Here is a 20,657-nt window from a genome sequence, read left to right on the forward strand (position 1 = left end):
TTTTCGTATAAGATTATCTTTAGCCACACATAGTAATTTTTTTCCGATACTATTTTTTCTGGTAATTTTTCTACCAACCAAATATGGTAAAATTTGTTTTCTCCACAATCAATTTTTTAGATAGAAAATTCCTATGAATCGTTAGATTATCTCATAATCTAACATATCCCAGCCAAACGAATCCTAAGCTTCCAAGCATATGAGATGATCTTAAAAGTGGACTCTCTATCTCAGTCTTTATTGATAGTTGTTAGGAAATAATTTACACCTAGCCAAAGAAGTGTCTGGATACTTGAATAACCTGTTCTCTGGATATAGAATAACCTGTTCTCTGGATATAGACACCAAAGAGGGAACAATCATTGAGATAGAAAACTATCCTAAGCACATACTCCTAGAAGATTGGGATATCTTATTCCATCTAAAGAGTGATATCACATCCAACTCATTTAGTAATTATATGGTCCCATGCTTTCTCTATCATCCCGTCGTTACCATCTTCCTAGCACAAAGTATTCAAGGATTACTCATTAAAATAGCCTGAGAAGACCCTTTTTTTTTTTTTTTATGCTAAGGCGAAGAAGGCCTTTTTAGCCAGATGGTATCTTTTGACAAGTTTAATTTTGAAAATACAATAGAGAAGGGAGTGGTTGAAAAAAGGGATTGGGTTAGCCAATCAACACAAATAGTCCCTTACTTTTAGGAATCACTCTTTTCGAGGATGACTTGATTTATCCCTAAAAATTATGGATTAGTCATGTCACAAAGGAAACCAATCTCTACGTAAAACTCTCTCTTTTGGGGATGTGCCTCCAATTCCAGCTCTAGGAGGGGGCCTACACATGGGATCATATCCCAATACCCATTTCCAAGGGATCTCCAACTAATGAAGTGTTTGGTGCTGAATCCTTTGCGCTTTTTAAGTCTTGTAGCTAAAGAAAAATCCTTAGAGCATCATATTCTGGTGTCAACTACTCTTGTGCAAGATGAGGCCAATTAATTTCTGTGATTTTTACGTACCGTTTGAGAAATTGGGTAGACATATGAACTTCCAGATATATTAGACTTTTGGAAGAATCATGATCTACTACACAAATTTCAGATGTGCCTGCCTAGATGCTCGACCATTATATCGATACAATACCTCTCACCTGAAGCAAAGTAGCTATGCATGGATAGTTTATCACATAGGGATCCAACTAAAAGACAATGTCAAACTTCATCACAAATTTCAGGACAATAGAGTTACGCCTCCTGTCAGAAATTTCAGACGGAAAATTTTAGCTCGAGAATAAGTGACTGGTAAGAGCCTGAACAGCCCAGTAGCTGTAATAGTCCAAACTCAATCTATAGTATAAGACCAACCCTAAATATCATCTAGAACGATCACCCAAGGAAATCGACAATAAAGCCCTATAAATTATTAAAACCCAATTAGCTAATACCAACACATCCTAAAAAGCATAATGTTAAGACCATACCCTTTTAAATAAAGTTAGATAAACGTGTATAGCATTAAAGAAAATAAATACATATATATAAAAATATAACATCAATATATGTCCAGTTGAAATGCAATTCCAAAATTTTAACCTTTTAGCTCTTCCCGTAAAAGTCAATTATATGGAAAGCGAGCCTAATTATGAATATTGATACAATAGTATATACAGATTTTCAAAAACTAAAAGTTCATCTCTTGTGCAATAATTTATGGCATTAAAATTGCACAATCTCCTTCCATCTACATAAGATGGAAACTCTATTGGAAACTTGGATCCCCCTGCCGTGGAGTTGCAACAATAGTAAATTTGCAGTGCGGATCTACTATCTCATAGATACTACTTCTAAGCCCTGAAAATGAAAATAAGAAAACTATGTAAAAAAAAGTCACGCAATGATGTAATTAAAAAAAGTAGCATCAAATACTGCAAATAAATAGCTTAGCTTGTTTTAAAAAGAAAGTCGCTCTTATATTTTAACTGTTATGCAGGTTTTTTGCTTATAAAAGGAGCCTGCACGGCTCATCAAAGTTTGGACACGATGCATGCAGGATGTATCGTCAGCTAACAGATCCTTCACTTCTCTAGGATGCTAATCACTGAATACTTTCATAGGTTTATAACTCAGAAGAAGATGTGGGATCTAGGTCTTAGGTGTGAATTTGTCATTTTCTGATTCTAATCTAGTCTATAATAGCCTATATTAGAAAAGAATTTCCATAATATTGACTATTGTTTAGCCACTTAGATCAATCCTTAAATTGAATATATCTCTAGCCAATATAGAAAAGAAGTTAATGCTTGACACAATATGATGGCAAAGTAATCCACTCTTATCCTGCTTTCAACATTGCATAGCAACTGATTCTGTATTATTGTATATTTTTCATCTGTGGATATATATCTTTGCCACCAACAACCAAGAAATAAATGTAAATTAAGTCATTTGTGTTGAAGAAAATGATGTCATGGTATTTTATAGCATGAATATTATGTCAGAATATGTATGTTATAGAAACTAAAAAATTTCAAGGAAAGATAAAGTCAGTTAAACATTATTTCAGCAAAGATAAGAACAAACTTAGATAAGTCGGTGTAGTCTGATCCTAAGTGCCATCCTGCATATGGGGGAGAGGGTTTTGAATGACAGAATAGCAAGCCTGGAAAGTTTGAATCAAGCTTGAGTGGAATTTTGTATTCTTAGCTGTTTTCAAATGCTTTTCTCATTCTGCATATGTAAAGATCAAGATCATCTGTTATTCTAGGTCTGGGCATACCCCATCTAGAGTTTATTTCATCTTATTTCCCACCAACATCCTCGTTTGTCATGACACACACACATACATATACACGTATGCATGTATGTATGTGTGTGTGTATGTATTCATGTGGAAGTATGCATGTATGTATATAGTGCATGTCCCTTCAAGGCTTTCTTTCATCTTATTTGCACATAAAACATTCTAGATTTTATCACATGGTGACAACTAAATCATTTGAGATCATTTGATTTCTCTCTAGGTTTGCTCATCTACTTTCTAGCATCTCTTCTTGTGCGCAGAAAGATTATCAAGGTATGATATGTAAGAGACATGAAATGTGCTAACAACTAAGGAATACCACAATTTAACGAAAATACATCATGTTAAATCACATCTACACATAAAACTATAATATTATACTGCAATAAAGTTGTAATGTCCATAGCCGAACATAGCAGCTATTCTATGACCAGAACAAAATGGTAGTCAACCTATATGCCATATCAATGATAATGGCATGCATAAAAAGTTACTATTGCACTATATATCAAGATACAATAACTGAAAACTTGAGAAAGAGTCAAAGATTAGTGCAACATTGACAGTAACAAAAGAGAGGACTCAGTGATGCAGAATTACTAACCTAGTCATGTATGAGTCATCTGTAGTATTGATCACGATCTTATCACCAGCTTCAACAAATGGAGGTACCTAGGAATTTCAATAGCACATAAGAAAACTACAAAAAGATAATTTCCCCAACCTTTTCGCAACCGCATGAATAAAAATGTTTGTTGCTCTGCACCTACTATCAAGTATTCAAAACCAAAACTAACTCTAATTAACAGTAAGCAACAACCATACACATGATGCAATTTATTAGTATTCAGTAAATGAAGATAAATTGATAACACACAATTTGGAAACCTAAATGTTAGCCCTGCCACCTTACCCATAATGTACATAAGAAATCTGCAGACATGAAATTTTAAAACTCAAGGAACAAGTGTTGAATAAATATAAATAACTCATAATCCACCAATGGGGCAATAACCTAGTATACGCACTAACAGCTACAATCCTAACCATGCATCATATGTAGGACTAAAGTACTTCTAAATATTTTGTACAAGGTGTGTAACTAATTGTAAACCCCCAACCCATAATATGGATACTAGAGAAAGAAAGAAGAAAGATTTTAGATACTTCACAGACTCATAGTAAGAAAGCAAAGCGGTAGCTCATAGCTAGTCAAACAAGTTGGCGAAGTGATGATGTATGTTGATGCCACTATTTAGGTCGTAAAGCATGCTGTGGTTCACCAATGCTTGGCATGCATTGGCACTATATTGTCTCCTAAGCACTGGCATGCAGCTAGTGCCATGTTATTATCATCTGCCAGTCTGAGCCAACCAGCAGAGGCAACATTTTAACCCATGATAGGACTTTAGTCTTCCCATTTTATAACCCATTGGCAAAGGATCCAGCGGGCCTGTGATTGTGTTTGCCACAAGTCTTGCAACCATGGTTGGTCGTACCATCCTGAACTGTTCGATTCAAGGCATAGCAAATCTAACCGAAAGAGTACTAAGACGGTTCGCCCTATCATCTCGGAATATAGGCCGAACTGCTCAGTTTAATCCTGAACCAAGCGATTCAGGCCTAAATAGAGGCAAATCGAGTAGTTCATCTCGATTTGGACATTTTGACCCCATTTTGAGCCAGTTCAGGGCTTTAATAATCGAGGGGACACTGAGAAGGCCTCCCATGACTTCTCAGCATCTCCCTCTTCCTTTTTCTAATTATATGGAAAAAAAAGAGGCTGATTTTTATGGGTAAGGGCACTCTCCCCATTGTTCTTCCTTTTTTTTCTTTTGATGCCAAAAATCGACAAAAAATTAAGAAAGTTAGGAAAGATCATGCCAAAATTTTGAATTTTAATATGATTTTATGATGTGTTGTAGGTCTACAGATGATCTATACAATACAGCTGAAGTCATAATTTTTGGTTAACTGGATGATCTACGGATGATCTAATTTGTCAACTTGTGTAAATTATTGAAAATATCAAATTGACATCATATTCTGTCTTCTCCATAGACAAAATGTTTTGGGAGGGCTCCTACACTTTTGGCAATAAGCAAGCTATGGTGTAAGCAAAGACCGCATGAGTCTCGATATTTTGAGACGTCGACTATAACTGCTCCTTGGATGTTCTATAATTGGTAGTATTTGATAAGTAATTTTCTTGAATGCATATGCAGTCAAATGATAGTTGCACTTCGGCGGGTCATCCAAGAGCTTTAAGCAGCTAATGATTTAGATCCTCTCGTAGACGATCTCCTTCGGTGGTTGTGAGCGCAATTGGTCTACCTTTGCCCTCATCCACAGCGCAATTGGTCTCATGCAGAAGCACCGAAATAATCTTGTATACATCCATTAAAATTTGCGTCTAAGATAGAAGTGCACTGAGAGGAAGTGGAATTAAAGTACAATGATACACTTCACAACAACTTTGTATATGATGATAAGGATCCGATGATTGATTAGCTTGAGGGCTAGCAGAAGCAGTCAGAGCTAGATGAACTAGGATCGCCTCCTCGACCAGCCAGTTTTGTAGCAAGGGAGACTAAGATGGATGTAGAATAGTGGGCAGAGTAACACATGCTATAATTACATCGAGCCAACCAACGATATGAGACAGGGGGGAGCCGATCGTCCCAAGGCTCCATGGTCGAGACATCCTAACAACGATTAGATTAAAAGGTGCTAAGAGGTTATCACGATACTTGGGCTAGTTAGGATGGAGGGTGCAGTCGATCCTCCAAACAAAACCAAACAACGAGGGGTATCCAGAAAAAAAAGGCAGCTACTCAGGCCAGCAAAAAGGGAAAAGGAAAAGCAATTGCACAACCATTGGAGAGTGAAGGAAGAGTCTGTATACTCAGATTCCGAGACCAGATTATCCTACGATAGCAATGTGATGACAGCTCGAGCGATGATACATCTAGTGGCCAGGATGATACGACACTTTATGACTCATAGTCCCAGGATGATCTTTGATTCATCGGTCAGTGCTAGTTCACTCATGTCACATAGTATAGGGACCATAGTGCATAACCTCGTAGAGCCCATGAGGATACTATTGCGTACAAGAGATGGATCCTTTAAGATGGTTCGGGACATAATGATACTGCTGCAAATGACCTCGCACGTGGTGTAAGGTCCCTGGACATATCTAGATCCATGTGATATATCAGATCCTATTCCACATAGGCAAGCTATGGCTCATATGGATATAGTTCATCTAAGGTATTGCATTCAAGTGAGTATTATCCTTCACAAACTCAAGCATCTCATAGGTCGGATTTCACCATGGAGATCTTCGAATGGCTAGCCCAGTATCAAACAGATGATTCCTCTCAAGATACCTATCTAGGATGCATAAATTACTCTTCTCGGGATAACTATCCAACAGACAGATTATGAAAGGATATAGATGCAGGATTATGCCGTAATGCTCTTGAAGTCTTGGTTTTTTGTGTCAGACACGAACAACAATCGCAAGCGTAACAACTACGAGGGACATGGACACTCCACGAGATTTTAGATTCGTATATATTTTGTACTTAAATATAATAAATCAACTCCATTTGTTGTATTGTATGTATATTTACTTATAGGTACATTAACTAGTCTACTTTAATTCTAAAACTAACATCAAAATAAGGATAAAATTACAAATTAGACAACCATAATTATCAAAATTAGAAGTGAAAACAAAAAAATAAAAAATTTAAGAAAATGGCGTACCAATCGGTTGACTAGCATGCCAAGCAGTACTATGTGCCGGTGCAGTACCAAATTGATAATGCACCATACTAGTGGTTGACTAGTACGGGTATCGGTACCGATTCAATGAACATTGGTTGTAACTCCAACGGATACCTAGCTATATGTATCAATAGGATACGTGATGGGCATGCTCAACTTCAATCCTCCTAGGCGTATGGAATCATTGCCTCTTGAAACTACCAAGTTTTGACAACTTTAGTCAGTTTCAACCAAAGTCTTCATGTTTCAATCTAATTTCAGTAGTTTCAACTTGACAGATAAAAGCCTAAAATCGTATTTCTAGTTTTTTTTAATTTTAACTTGAGCTGGTAAATCTACAAAGCATTTTTTGAAGACTAAACTTTCATTTCACAAGCAAATGTGACATGTAGCATTAGCTCACTAAAAGTTTAAACTTTAAAAGGGAATATAAATTCTAATCTAAAGCTTATAGACCTTACATCTTATACACCCTTACAAAAAATTTGAAAATTTTCCAATGAGGATATATATGTTTGTATATAAAGTAAACATCAATGACTGCCAAACCAACTCGAACCGCTTGGTGCGAACCGATGTGGATCTGGGTTTGTTTGCAGGTTTAGTCTGAGACTTAGTGCAAACCGTCCCAAACCGTCCCAAACCGCTGTAAACCAAGCAGAAGCGGTCAATTCTGTTTTGTTCAACTAGCACTAGCTGAACTGATTAGGTTTTATAAAACTCTTATAGTTCCCCATTTAATCCCTGATTCCTAACTTCTCTCTCTTGCTCGCTCGCTTTCTCTCACCACCATGGGGGACTTCATCTTTATCTGCAACCTTTGAGACTGTCATCTCTATCTATCTCGCCCGCTTGTCGTCATGCAAGATCTCACCGATGCCTATGGTGGCCATGGGCTCCACCAGAGCCACCGCCACCACCATCTCCAAGACTAGCTGCCTTTGGTAAGAAGCCAGACCCCCTCTCCCTCTCTCTAAATCTAGGACAAAAACCTAGATTGAGTGAACCAGCATTGATCAACATTAGCATGCATACTACATATCGATATGATACAGTACGTTACCATACTTACCTGATACCTAACCAATACAGGTCACGGTACCGATTTGCGAACCTTGGTAAAAATGTTCTATTATATCAAGATGAATGCATATATTGGTGTTTAAATACTCATCCAATAATATTCATAAAATGATGTCTACTCTATATCTACAATTAGCAATACGTCTCACTTATGGCCTACCATCACCTATATGGTGGTATAAACCATGTCTATTATAAAAGTTGCAATCAAGGTTTGTCGTATTGGACGATACCGTAATATACTAATACCAGACCATACTGACACTCAGTAGCTCGACCTTACTATATACCGTGCCGCGTACCAAGACTGTAATAAGATGGTACTGATACATGGAGTCCGGTACTATGATTGCAAACCTTAGTTGCAAGCTTCCAGTTCTCATGATTTTTGTCTTTGTTGATTAGAAGTCATGAAGTTGCTTGGTTAAGTTATATTGTTCCAGCATCAACCTTGGACTAGAATTCAAGTGTTTTTTGGCAGGTGGAGGGAGTTAAAAGTTCAAGCAATTCTCACATGCATATAAACTAACAAAGCAAGCTCATTTGAAGTTCCTTGGCAATCTGCAGTGATGGATCTTCATCTTCCATATTATTGTAAGTTAAATTAATTCCGGTAAAAACTAAGTTGCTGTGTAGCATTAGTGAATTAGAGGATCCTCCATACAGAGCGATCTTGATAGTAGTACCAATACCTTCCTAGCAATTCTTATTATACATATAAATAAGAGGATCATATCAACATAGAAGCATATGCTTGAAGTACTGGTAGCACAAGTAAAACAGAAAAGTAAAATGATCCACTTACATGCACAGTGAGCCCATTATCTAGTACAACTCTTTTATACCTGCATTGCAAGAAAGGTGCAGTCAAGAAATTCCTCAACAGTCAGAAAAACTTCAACCAATTGAATGAAATGTGTCAACAATTCACATAATATGATTTATTAAATAAACAAAGAATTCAGTAAAACAGCAAAAATATGTCAACAGAAGCACCAGAAAAAGCCGCAGAAGAAAAATATCTTAGTCAAAGATCAACATACGGATACGCACATATTAGGAATCAAAACTTCGTTAAGCAAGCATTTGCCATTGAATTATAATGGACGACCCCTTATTCAATTGCTTATAGGTTCTCATAAGGAAAACTTGACAAGAGTTCGCTAATAGGATTCCTGGTCAGTACAATGCTTTCCTTGAGGACAATAGGACATTCTCGATGACCTCATAACCATGGAAAGCTTTAGCAAAAGGATGTAATATTATTGGAGGCATCTTAGTAGCAGATGAATGTGTATATTTATGACATTAGTCAAAAGAACCACCATAACAGTCTGGAAGTTAAACTTTGGAAAGGCACATGATAAGAGTGTGTTGGCACTTTCACTTTGATGAGAACAAAAATCTTGGTTTACTTGCTCTTTGTCTGAGGAAAAACACTGAATCATGTCGGGCCATATCTGCAACTCTCATCAAAAAAAACATGCCTTTATCGCTGCCACTAACTCAAAAAAGGCTTCACCTAAATAAATATAGCTTATGTAGTTACATGCATGTATAGATATAAAAAGGTTACATATGGTAGAAAACTTAGTAAGGATAAGTGCAAATAAAAAAAATGCATATAATGTACATGCCATAGGAGTTAAGTTGATCCAGAAAGAAAGAAAATCTGCAAACAGAACAGTATTCAAAATTCAATCTCTGTGATGCAATGTGTTTCTGAATTGTCATTCTACTATAAGATGTAGGGACAAAAGAACAGCTGTTGAATGTCCTGTTCTATACAATAGGCCTTGGAAACATAGAAGTAAGTTCCCCAAAACTAGAGCTGCAACAAAACGTGAACTGTGTCGAATAATGCTTAGTAAAGGTATGACTTGCTTAGACTAAATTGAAATTGATAGTTAAGACCATTGATGAAAGAATGTAAAGACAAAGTTCTGAAATGGACAGAACATGGGGCAAGACCTTGACAAAAATCAGTCTGTAAAACTTCAGGAACTAAGCTTGTCTCCCTAGTGAGTGGAAAAGGAGATTCAGTTTGTCCCAATTGACAACCAGAACTAATATAATACCATAAAGCTTTATTATAGGTTGCAGTCTTGTTGAGACACTAAATTTTTAAAACTGCCATAAGCATGTCTAAGACAAAAAAATGCTATATAAATTAATCTGATAATCAGAATTAGAGAGGTAATACAGATATTTTTAACCAAGATGACAGATGATTAGCCAGATATCCTAAACATAACATAGCACTAGAACTGTCAGAGAATTGGTCAGTTTGATTCATTCAAAAAATCAAAGCAGACATTTGATAAATATCAAATCTATATAGAAAAGGTTCTTTACTGAAAAAAATATAACGAGTCCTTATAAAAAATTAATGGTGACAGGTTCTGTATGTTGGAAATATGACTTATTACAACATCTATCATTCAATAAGTGATATATCATCGAGACCACAGACAATGCGCAACACAAAGTGCAATTAGCTTATTCTGTGCAAAGGCCTCCAACGGATCAATAATTACAGGAAAAAACAGTGACTATTTAATGAACTTATGCATCATGGTATTAGAAGCGTGATGAGAGATCTTTACTTGATATTGGAAGAAAACGGATCAAGCATGCTGCTTGAAAAAATCTCAGTGGTATAAGATAATGCAGTCTAGAAATTTCTAGCATGCACACATCTTGGAAGAATACATTCTACTTCACTTCCATAAAAATGCTTTTAGTCAATCAGCCGACTTCCATAAACATTCGAGAAAGATGCTTGACCAACCATGACGGCATGAAACAGTCAGATGCCTTACCAATGTTAGGCAGTTACTAGCACATCATCAATTAGCAATATATATAACTGTAGTGGAGAAAATAAACAGAAGTTCATGTTACCAGAATATATAGCCGCAATAGATCAAGGATTCAGGATAATAAGAAATCTACAAGGTATCTTTGAGAAACAAGTTTGCACTAATTGGTGCATATGACGGAAAAGGGAAAGTACAGTGAAATACTTCAACAAGACTCATAACTTACTGAGGAGCAGCCGTTAGCCCTTTGGTATAAGGCTGTGCTTCAACCACAGTGCATGTTACACGTTGAGGAACTGATGCAGACATTGGTTTACCATCATAATACTGTAATGTCACTGTCAAGTCTTCTGTTCATCATGATGAACAGAGCTTCAGCCTCAAAAGTGCTAAAAAATTATGCCACTGAATGAAACTTATATCATGTGGAAAAGATTGTAAATACTTAAACAGCTTGCATATTTGCTGCCAAAAAATTCAATAAATAATAGAAACCTATATGTATGGAGTACTAGAAGTAAACTGGTCAAAACAGTTCTTTTAAATGATAGAAAATTATGAGTTTCATGAGAAGAAAAAGTAAAGAACAAAGCCATAGTCTAAAGCTTCTGTGTTTAGCAAGAAATAAATCATAAACAAAGATATAATGAAACTAGCTGTCTCAAAATTTACAGCTGATTCCGAAGGTATAAACTTTCTTCATAGGATATATTGACTGAACTATGGGAGAAACTATGAAAAAGGAAACGAGTTTAAAGAACACCCTCCAGCTCTTTATGTTATACATTACATATCAACAAATTCTCATAGCTGGAAGTTAAAGGAGGGTTGCATCCTCATAACTGGATGTTGAAAGGTGCTACTTGACTAGATAAGGTATACATGAGCTTATTGAATTGTTGTGAGAAAAGAGTTGACAATGTTATGACAATCACATAGCAAGATGATGAAGGATTGCCAATTGTGCTCAATAACACGAACTTATTATTTTTCAATAATCAAAACACAGAGATCAAATCAGAAATCTAACTGGTAAGCTTCAGATTTTGTCAGATTCAACGCAATATCCCAGTCAGATTTATGTATTATATAATATTGTATATAAACCAGTACCACATTATATATCATTTTTAGTTTATTTCAGAATCTTTTAAAAATTAAGTGGATTTAATATTGTATATAAACCAGTAGCACGTTATATATCATTTTTATTTTATTTCAGAATCTTTTAAAAATTTAAGTGGATTTAGTGCAACACAGGTCTCAACTGTTGTCCAAAGTTTTAAATTCATGTTTGCAGGCTACCATTTCAAGCTTATTGACAAAATATCAAGCTGCACATACTAACATCACAGAATTACTAAATGCTTTTTACTCACATGAAAAGATAATGTCATTTCAAATAACATTTAAACTGTGCAAATATGTCAATTGTACATTCATACTTCTCAATTGATTATCTTATCTATGGTTAGGAATTCCATAATGTTGTACCTACACATCTCACAAACCATGGAATGCAAAAAACAGGGCCACAGCAAATTTTTTTCTAATCAAAGAAGGTAAATTGTTCTGTTTGTTTCCAGTGCATCTTCCTTGCCATATAAATAAATTAAAAGAATATCTCATTGCATCGGTTCATCTGCCTGGTGTGAAAATATGTGATCCGGTATCAATATTATGTTTATCAGGCTCCAGTCATAGTGCTAGAGTTGATGCCCTAATGAAAATGGTTTCGTATGTGAGAGAATTTCTGTTGTACCATATAAAAGTGTATTGTATCAGATAGTTTATTTCTAACACTTTCTGATTTATTATATAAAATAAGGTTTTAAATACCACAGGACAGGGCTATTCCAGTGTGGTTTGGGATGCCCCATGTCCCAACACTTGGGACGGTGAATGTCCCATCCATTTCTTGACATTCTGTCCCGACACTTAGGACAGTAGAACGCTCAGCCGTTCCACAGGTATATAAAACCTTGATATAAAAGTACACTATATGAGATAGTTTATTTCTTTATCCATGTGTTTTAGGTTTGTCTAGATATTAGCACGAGATTCTTGATGTGGTATAAAGTACCTAAGATCCATATGACATATTTCAAAAAAATGATTGTTAAGTGCAAATATGACAGAGCAAAAGCTCCAGCTCCTCTATAAAATCTGACAGCTAAGGGTAAGTTTGAGAAAGGCGCTCAAATGGCTGCTCATGGTATAAATGACCATAAAATGATAATGAGTGTTCAAAATTCAGAGACTCCACATGGACACATAGGTATATTGTTACACGTTAGCAGGCTGGCTTTAGAAAGGATTAGACTAAAACAACAATATAAAGATAGCATGCTCTCATATGATAAACGTATATCCCCAAAACTAAAGGACCACATACACTAATTTAAGTCATTAACAATTTTGATAGCCAGGCTGTGTTTCCAAGAAAGGATATTACCTCAGTGGTCAATCAGAGTTTCATGATTTTCACTAAGCAAATCAACTACAAATTACAAGAAAACATCTAGATTAAACTTAGAGAAATGGTTAGATTACAAAATTCGGCATTACCGGTATTATCAGAGCATGGACCAAGTGCCAGACGGCATACAAGGTACAGCATGATACACATGTGCTAGTTGCTTACCAGCTCCAGCATTGAAACAATATCAGTTGGATGCCACTACTTGGCATACTGCCATGCCAATGCCTACCAAGCATTAACATGGCACATCCTGGTACATACAATGCTAGTGCCAGAAAATGATGCAATACTTCAATTATTGTCTCAAATAACTTTGCACAAAACAATTCTAGAAGGAAAAAAAAAAGTTCATTATGGAAGTTTTTCCCGGAGGTTGAATTTCTCCAGTGTATAAGATCAAATTACAAGACCCAATGATAACAATACATATTGGTAATGAGTGAGGCAATCAATGCAGCATACTTTCCAATGACCAAAATGGGATATTGTTACAGTGGAAGGACTTGAATGCCAAGTGGAGAGAATATCTATCTCATAATATTCTGAATACTTTTATTGGATCCAAGGAGTTAATTGTGGAACCATTTTCCCTTGTCACAGTTTACGTACAAGTGATCAGACAAGAACTATCTACCATTTCATTGGATCATATATTGGTACTTGTAGCAAATTGGACAATTTTCGGTATATATCTGTATGATATATGAACCACAGAAAGTTGCTTATTGGACATATGTTACACAATTATGCATGATAGGAGTGCAATATTATGGAATACCACAAAAACCCTCTGCTGCAGTACATGCATGACAGGATCAACTTGATTTTGACTCAAAGCTGGTTTCAATGTGCAGCAGAATTTGCAATAATTTGCACAAGTATTACCTTTTAGATAACCAGCAGCCTTGCCAAACAATTCCTTGGGCACTTCCAGTTGTTCAAATGTGCTGGGCCTGATAAAACAAGAAACTACGATTAAATTCAGCCTAACATTTCTGTACATAAATAACATTAAGGATGACTATATTAATAAACTGTGATAAGTTTAAATAAATGCCACTGAGATTACTCACTCCATTAATGCTATGGAGTCACCTTCCTGGTACAGATATGTGAATGACTTCTCCTCAACAAAAACCCCTGTATGACATGGAAAAAGATTGAGTAACCCTATCGTCCTTTCCATCGCGCATCATGGATTTTTCTTTCATTTTTTTTAAACCTCTTCCAAAAAATGGTAAGCCTCTAAACAATTTTTCAAAGATCATGAATATTTAATTCATTCGGTCTTCCAGATATCAATAAACGTAGTCCTAAAAATCACTAGTGCAGCCTAACAATAAGCACATCTATGTTAGTTTATACCAATTTGTAAGAGGACCAGCTCCAACTGCAGCAGCCATCAAATTTGGAAAACTCTTGAAGTGGAACAATCCTAAACATCATAACGGTTAGAACATTGGAAGGTTCCAGTTCTGAGGTTTTTCTTCTTTTTTTCCCCGTCAATGAGGAGTTATCTACGACTCCTTTAACCAAGGATTTAATTCCGGTACCAAGGCTCATCTGCTCATGCCAGTGTAGGGTCAGGTAGATATACTATGGGGATAGTATGGGACCAGGATGGACAGGAATAATCATTAAAAAAAAAGAACGAAGAGAAATTAAAAGACAAAAAAATAAAGAAATTAGTGTCCCAAGATGCTAAGTTGTTCCAAGTATCAAGATAGAACTGCCCTAGCCCATTCTAACCAGGATGGGTCGGAAGAAGCCAATCTGCAAAGACCCAAGGTCTTGGATGCATCCCAGAACCAAGTCTTTCTCCTGCCTAGTACGTTACTGCCAAGGGTGACCATGTCCTTAGGCTGTGTTTATATGCTCAATAGCTAACCCACCCCTTAAATAGCTTTAACCATTGGTATTCACCCCCTAACCAGCTAACTAGCGAATAATTCTATTCATTATTTGGTTGGTACTTCCATGGTTAGTGGGATAAAGTTGTGCGGAAAGTAAAAAAGTAGAGGGGGAGTGAGAGCTTTGGATGGTCAAAGTTATTTCACCCTTCCACCTGAAATAAACTTACCTAGGTTAAGTACCTTTTTGCCTTGACCAAATAAGTTTATCCACCACTTTTTGAATGGAATTTGGATGATTAACTCGATAACTTTATGTTATCTACCCAATTTAGTTTAACTAAAGTAGGTAGGGCTGGGCGAGAAACAATCCCTTGTTGCCTATTAGTAAGCAAACCTTCGATTCCACCTAGGTTTTCTGGTCTCTAAGAGGGGGGAGAACTACCTAACAAAAGAAGAATAGCATTGTTTTGTTCTTCACAGTCATTTGAGCAGAATCAACCACCGCCGCTTTCAAAAGGACAACTGTTGCTATGGAGATTCTGTTCCATCTCTATGCATGATGTTTCGAGATACGAAAGACAACTTTTGAGAGTTGGATATACGATAAAAAAAGTCAGAAAAGACCTTCCAAACACAGCTTAAGGCTTGGTTTTAACTATTAAATAATAGGCTATAAGTGTAAAATCAATTGCAATGATATGTTGTAATAGTTGGCTAGGAGTTACACAACCAACTTTTTCTTTTTCTAAAGACCATAGAAGAATAATTAAAAGAACAAAGATCTATACTACCTTGCTGAACTTCCCCCACCAATAACAGAGCAACATGCCAATATGCCTTTTATAGGTTAGTTCTCACAAACAAAGATGGCATACTTGCTCCCATCATGAAGACCTCGAGTTGATTTATATGTAATACACCACACAATAGTTAAGCTTTCCAATAGATTAATAGCAAACATATTAAACATTTTAAGTCATGAATAGGGACATTACAATAGCCAGCTTTGCACTGAATTGACTGAACAAAGAATTTGCTTACTGTGCTGTTCCAATGTAATGAACAGACAGTGTATTAGAGCATTCAACAAAACCTTTCGAAAATCTATCTTGAGTCATTTTAAAACCAAGCTCATAAAAAAGGCAAGATTTAAGATCATCTTAATAACCATTCCAAACCTCATCTCCTTCACTAGGAGGGAAGTTAGATTTTACAGACCCTTAACAGCAAAGAACCAGAGGTGTGACTTGAATTGGGATCAGCAGAATACAGAAAGAGGAAGACTAGAAAGAGTCTTCAAGCTTAACTTATCCTTTGGCATATCTTTTAATAGTGCCATGTCTTACCATTCTAGTTCATAGTAAAAGTCAGCACAGTCATGTAAATGTTCAGCACAATTGCAATGCAGGATACTTTAGTCCTTGGCCAAAGTTACAAGTCCTAAATTCACAAGTCAAATTGAACTCCTCTGAAAAGCCACAGTTTGTGGTTAACTTATATGAAGAAAAAAGCAAGAAATCCAAGATAAGTTCGGACAGGTAGATAAAATAACCTCAACATCCTAAACTCCAGATAATAACAAATTATATCTAATATCGAAAAAAAGAAAGTAGAAGCTGCCAATTTACTAGAAATAGTCTTTGAGAAAACAACATTTACCATCACCAAGGATCACACAGCTCAAAAGGTCTAACCTTGCATCCAATCAACAGCTTTTGGACAGCAAATGTATTGGACAAACAAAATTTTCTTCTTGTTATGGTTTAGATGGTATTTATCTTGTTTTGTTCAATATCTATAAGCTTCTAGTCTAAGATGAGGGGAATTAAGTTGATTATTATGGTATAGCTAGCAATTGTAAACCACTTATCTTCTAGTGAATACAGTGGAACTCATTGTAATTGAAAAAGTATGAAATATTTATTCATCATACAGTAAACAGTTCAAGATTCTGCAGTACCATCAAGTAGACAGAACATCAAGAGTATGTAACCTCAACATCCACCACCAAGTAGATAGAACATTAACATAAGTATTTAACTAGTAATTAGATGGTAAATTGGAGATCTAGTATTCAGAAGAAGATTATCCTTGGTACATACTTTCAATAGCCTCATCGGTACGAAATCTTTCAGTTACTTTGTTACCATTATCAACATCCCGAAGTTCCACCTGTCACAGCCAATAAAATGAGGTTACAGGTTCAGTTGAATTAAAGTAATAACTAGTTCATAAAAATGTGGGATTTGGTTTAGAAAGTCAAATGAATTTCATGCTGAGAATGATGAAATAAGTTAAACCAATCTTTCCATGATGTATCGATTCAAAGAAGTAAATATTAGTCAACAATTTTACCATGTGATGCAATAACTCCTTGAGATACTACATATCCCAACCTTCAGAGCATCAATTATTACAAAAAACCAACTCAGTCTTCAATATATACTAAGGCTGTGAGGGCTAGGTCTACCTTGTCAGCCAAAAACCAGCGCCAAAGTTTGAGGATGAAGTTCTGCTTGCTAATGAACCAACATTAGCTCCTTTGGCTTTGCCATATAAAAGCAAAATAACAACTATCCCAGCACTTTATTACCACCATCATCCCTTATCATGTTTGATCTACTTGCATCATGAATTGACACTACTGCATTAATTACTAACAATTCATCTTCATAGCCAGTCAAACACTCACCAGATACCAACCCTTATCAATGGTGTGAATGCTGAAAAGCACGTTGAATGTGGAAATCTCTCACTTAAAGCAAATTAAAAAATCAAGTGGAACTACAATATGTATGTTGGACAAGTATTGGGGGCATATGATTATCTTTTATAGTATGACAAAGAAAATCATCCCAGGTGATAAAAATTAGTTGGGAGCATATTACACTTATTCACAAAACCTTCATTTGCCTCAAATAGTCAAGTCATTAAAGCTCATTAGAAGTCCACAAAAGTGTTATGTGAGAAAGGACAAGAAGATTTGAAGAATGGAACGATACCATCATCACTAGCATATAATTAATATAAGAAATAATGTTCCTATAATAGGGATGAATTACCTGAAAGATATTTAGGAACCAGGTCTTGATACCATTTACCAAATACTCAATTTGACCACAAAAATTAAAAAGAAACAAGTACATGAAATTTTTAAAAATACAATTATAAACAAATCAACTAGATTAAAGAACAAAGAGAACAGAAATTAGATACAGAAAAGCAATTGGCTAAGAAATTATTGCATCACTAAGCAAGAAAAACAATTAAATGACTTTAGAAAATGATGAAAACTACACGCACTACAAGAGTAACATCAGCATTTAAACAGTTTGCACAGCAAATACTGAATAAGTGGAAAACACGTTGTCAGCGGCATCAACTTTTAAAGATGATGAAGTAAATGGATGATGACTAACCTGTATGGTGGCTCCTCCCCTTCCATGCTGCGTGTGTTGTGCCTTAAGTACCTATACAAGTCAAAATAAACCAAAATGGAGGCAACAATCAATTGCAAGAGAAACAAACGAAACAGCTCCTACAAATTTATGATTGCACAAACTTAGCCTTTGATGATGATACCTGATAAATACGCCCTTTGTCAACAGAGTCCACCCAAACCGGTCAGTAACAAACTTTATTAGTGAATTCAAAACTGAAAATTTCGAAGCATGATAAAAGATGTGAATCTCATTGCAGACCTTTTCTTTGTATTACATTTCCAAGTCTCACCTACATCATGAGAAGCTAATGTTATAAAGCAGTACAGCTATAGTAAGGCACATTTAAAAATATACTAGTGTTTGCACGATATGTCAAAAATATTTTTATAAAAAACATATATACAGACATTTAAAATATTTTAATTTCCATACACAGAGAGAGAGAGAGAGAGATTTAGAAATACACTAACGTTTGCACGTTATATAAAAGAAAATAAGAATAATATATTAACTTATATTTTAAATCCAAGAATGTCTTTGATCATAGAAACTTAGTTCTAATCAAAAAGAGTTTTAGATAAGTGGAACTTCAAATTAAAGAAGGAATAGAAAACTTTTATTTCGATAGAGTTCTAGAAAAATATATTTTTCTGAAGAAGAGTGGCATGCTCGATTTTTTTACGATTTTTCTAGAGCTTGTGCTCTCGCATATCCGTTTAATATGTATATATAGAGACAGTATCCAGCACTGTTTTCATCCAGGAAAATAAAAAGAACAGAGTGATCATGAATTTAAAAAAGAACGCGAGATAGAGACCCTGACCAAGAATTCGTCAAGAATGAGGGCCCTTATCTCTATACTAATCATCAAGAACAAAAAAAAAAAAAAATCCATGGAAGAACTCAAGACGGAAGCATTACATCGGAACCGAGTACTTTAGCGCCTCGGGTTTGGATGGCCGCCCACGGCGCGCCGAGGGTGGCACGGGGAAGGGACCCATCAAGTGCTCGATTAAAAGGCTTCGAGGCTCCGCGAGCGAGGGTCGTTATCGGTGAAGAAGAGGAAGGAGGAGGGCGGGGGAAGAGGAGAGCCCGCAGCAGTCGCCTTCTTGCGGTCTGCATCGGAGCGTGGGCGGCGTCCGAACTCCAACACCCCCAGTCTTGGCCCCAGACCCCTCTCTTTTGCGCCTTTCGCCGCGGCTCTCTCCCAGGCCTCGCCTGGCTCGGAACCTGGCGTGGACGCGAGGTACCGTTGGATTGACGGTTGTGATCTTCCCATTTAGACAAGATTAGTCAAAGAAAACGGTTACCGTTGGATTTCACCTGTCAATGAGGTTTGGTAAAATGTCGGTACCTTTGGGTTTGGGAGTGTCAATTTTTTTAATGAACTTGTATTTTTTTATTTATATGACAATTAGACATGCAAGCAGTAATTATTATGAAGTATTTTGCCATGTGAGTATGGATTGTGTGCATCAGGGTAATGACTATGATGATCAGGATTGAGAAAGAGAAGCTTGAGAAAATAAGGTTATAAAAAATGTGATTTTAAACATACTCTTAGTAATTTTAGAGTTGTGAAATTTATCATTGATAATTTGATACAGTTTTAAAAAGAGAACCTAATACATGAATAAAAAGAAAAAAGTCATGCCGTTGATGTATTGTTCTTTTTTTTTGATACATTGTAGACGAAGCAATGGTAAAGATCTGCACGGATCAATTGCCATCTTACAAGATTTAGCATAATAGCACCATTTGACAAGGTTTCCATCACAAAAATGTATTTACTTGATTACATTCTATCTACATCAGTACATGATTAATTACTCCTTTTATCTTTTTTTATTAAATTTTTTTATCTAATATTACCATTTCATGTTAATAGACTTTCGAAATTAATGGAAATCAAATGTTGGTGATTTTTTTATATGGAGATGAATCTCCCAACAAAGGAGTCTTTTTTCTTCCTTATTGCCTTGCAACATAAGTAAAATGATATATATTTTGATATGCTCATTATTTTGCAAAATAAAATCTCATTATAACTACATTGCTAGTTAGAAATTTTAGTTGAATTAATATTTACTTGTTTTATTCCTATAAATTATACCAAATGTTAGCGCAAACAATTCAGAGTAACTCCTTTAGAAAAATAATTTTACCAAGGCTTTATGCCCTGGAAAGCTTGCTCATCAACACCCTCTTAATTATGTGACTTGTTGAATCTAGACACTAAGGGTTGTATCTATACAATAGATATGTAAGTTTGCTACCTTACTTAAAAATAAAAAATAAAAATAGTTTTATTTAATATTGCTCTATGCTTTTATAAATCCTAAATTAACTACTTACTTTCTCAGCAATTTCTTAATTTCC

At 35.7% G+C, this 20,657-nt stretch overlaps 1 protein-coding gene across 2 annotated transcripts; it reads right to left on the reverse strand.

The window, feature by feature from the left end:
* Nucleotides 1-1,515: 1,515 nt before the first annotated feature.
* LOC103724297 (elongation factor P (EF-P) family protein) lies at nt 1,516-19,512 on the reverse strand. Of its 2 annotated transcripts, none has more exons than XM_008815513.5 (11): nt 19,200-19,512; nt 18,537-18,567; nt 18,418-18,431; nt 18,255-18,305; nt 16,938-17,007; nt 14,056-14,122; nt 13,868-13,935; nt 10,727-10,847; nt 8,484-8,523; nt 3,405-3,472; nt 1,516-1,851 (listed from the first exon to the last, which is right to left on the reverse strand). In XM_008815513.5, the coding sequence occupies exons 1-11, from the start codon at nt 19,398-19,400 to the stop codon at nt 1,845-1,847; spliced, it is 738 nt and encodes a 245-aa protein (XP_008813735.3). In that variant the 5' UTR covers nt 19,401-19,512; the 3' UTR covers nt 1,516-1,844. The 2 variants fall into 2 exon arrangements, with proteins under 2 accessions (XP_008813735.3, XP_008813733.3); XM_008815511.6 differs by having other exon boundaries at nt 10,727-10,850; nt 19,200-19,509.
* Between the last annotated feature and the right edge of the window lie 1,145 nt (nt 19,513-20,657).

This window comes from Phoenix dactylifera, chromosome 1 (assembly GCF_051530095.1).
Source record: "Phoenix dactylifera cultivar Ajwa chromosome 1, Ajwa_hap1_PhDact_Kaust_v1.1, whole genome shotgun sequence".
Lineage (NCBI taxonomy): Eukaryota > Viridiplantae > Streptophyta > Magnoliopsida > Arecales > Arecaceae > Phoenix > Phoenix dactylifera.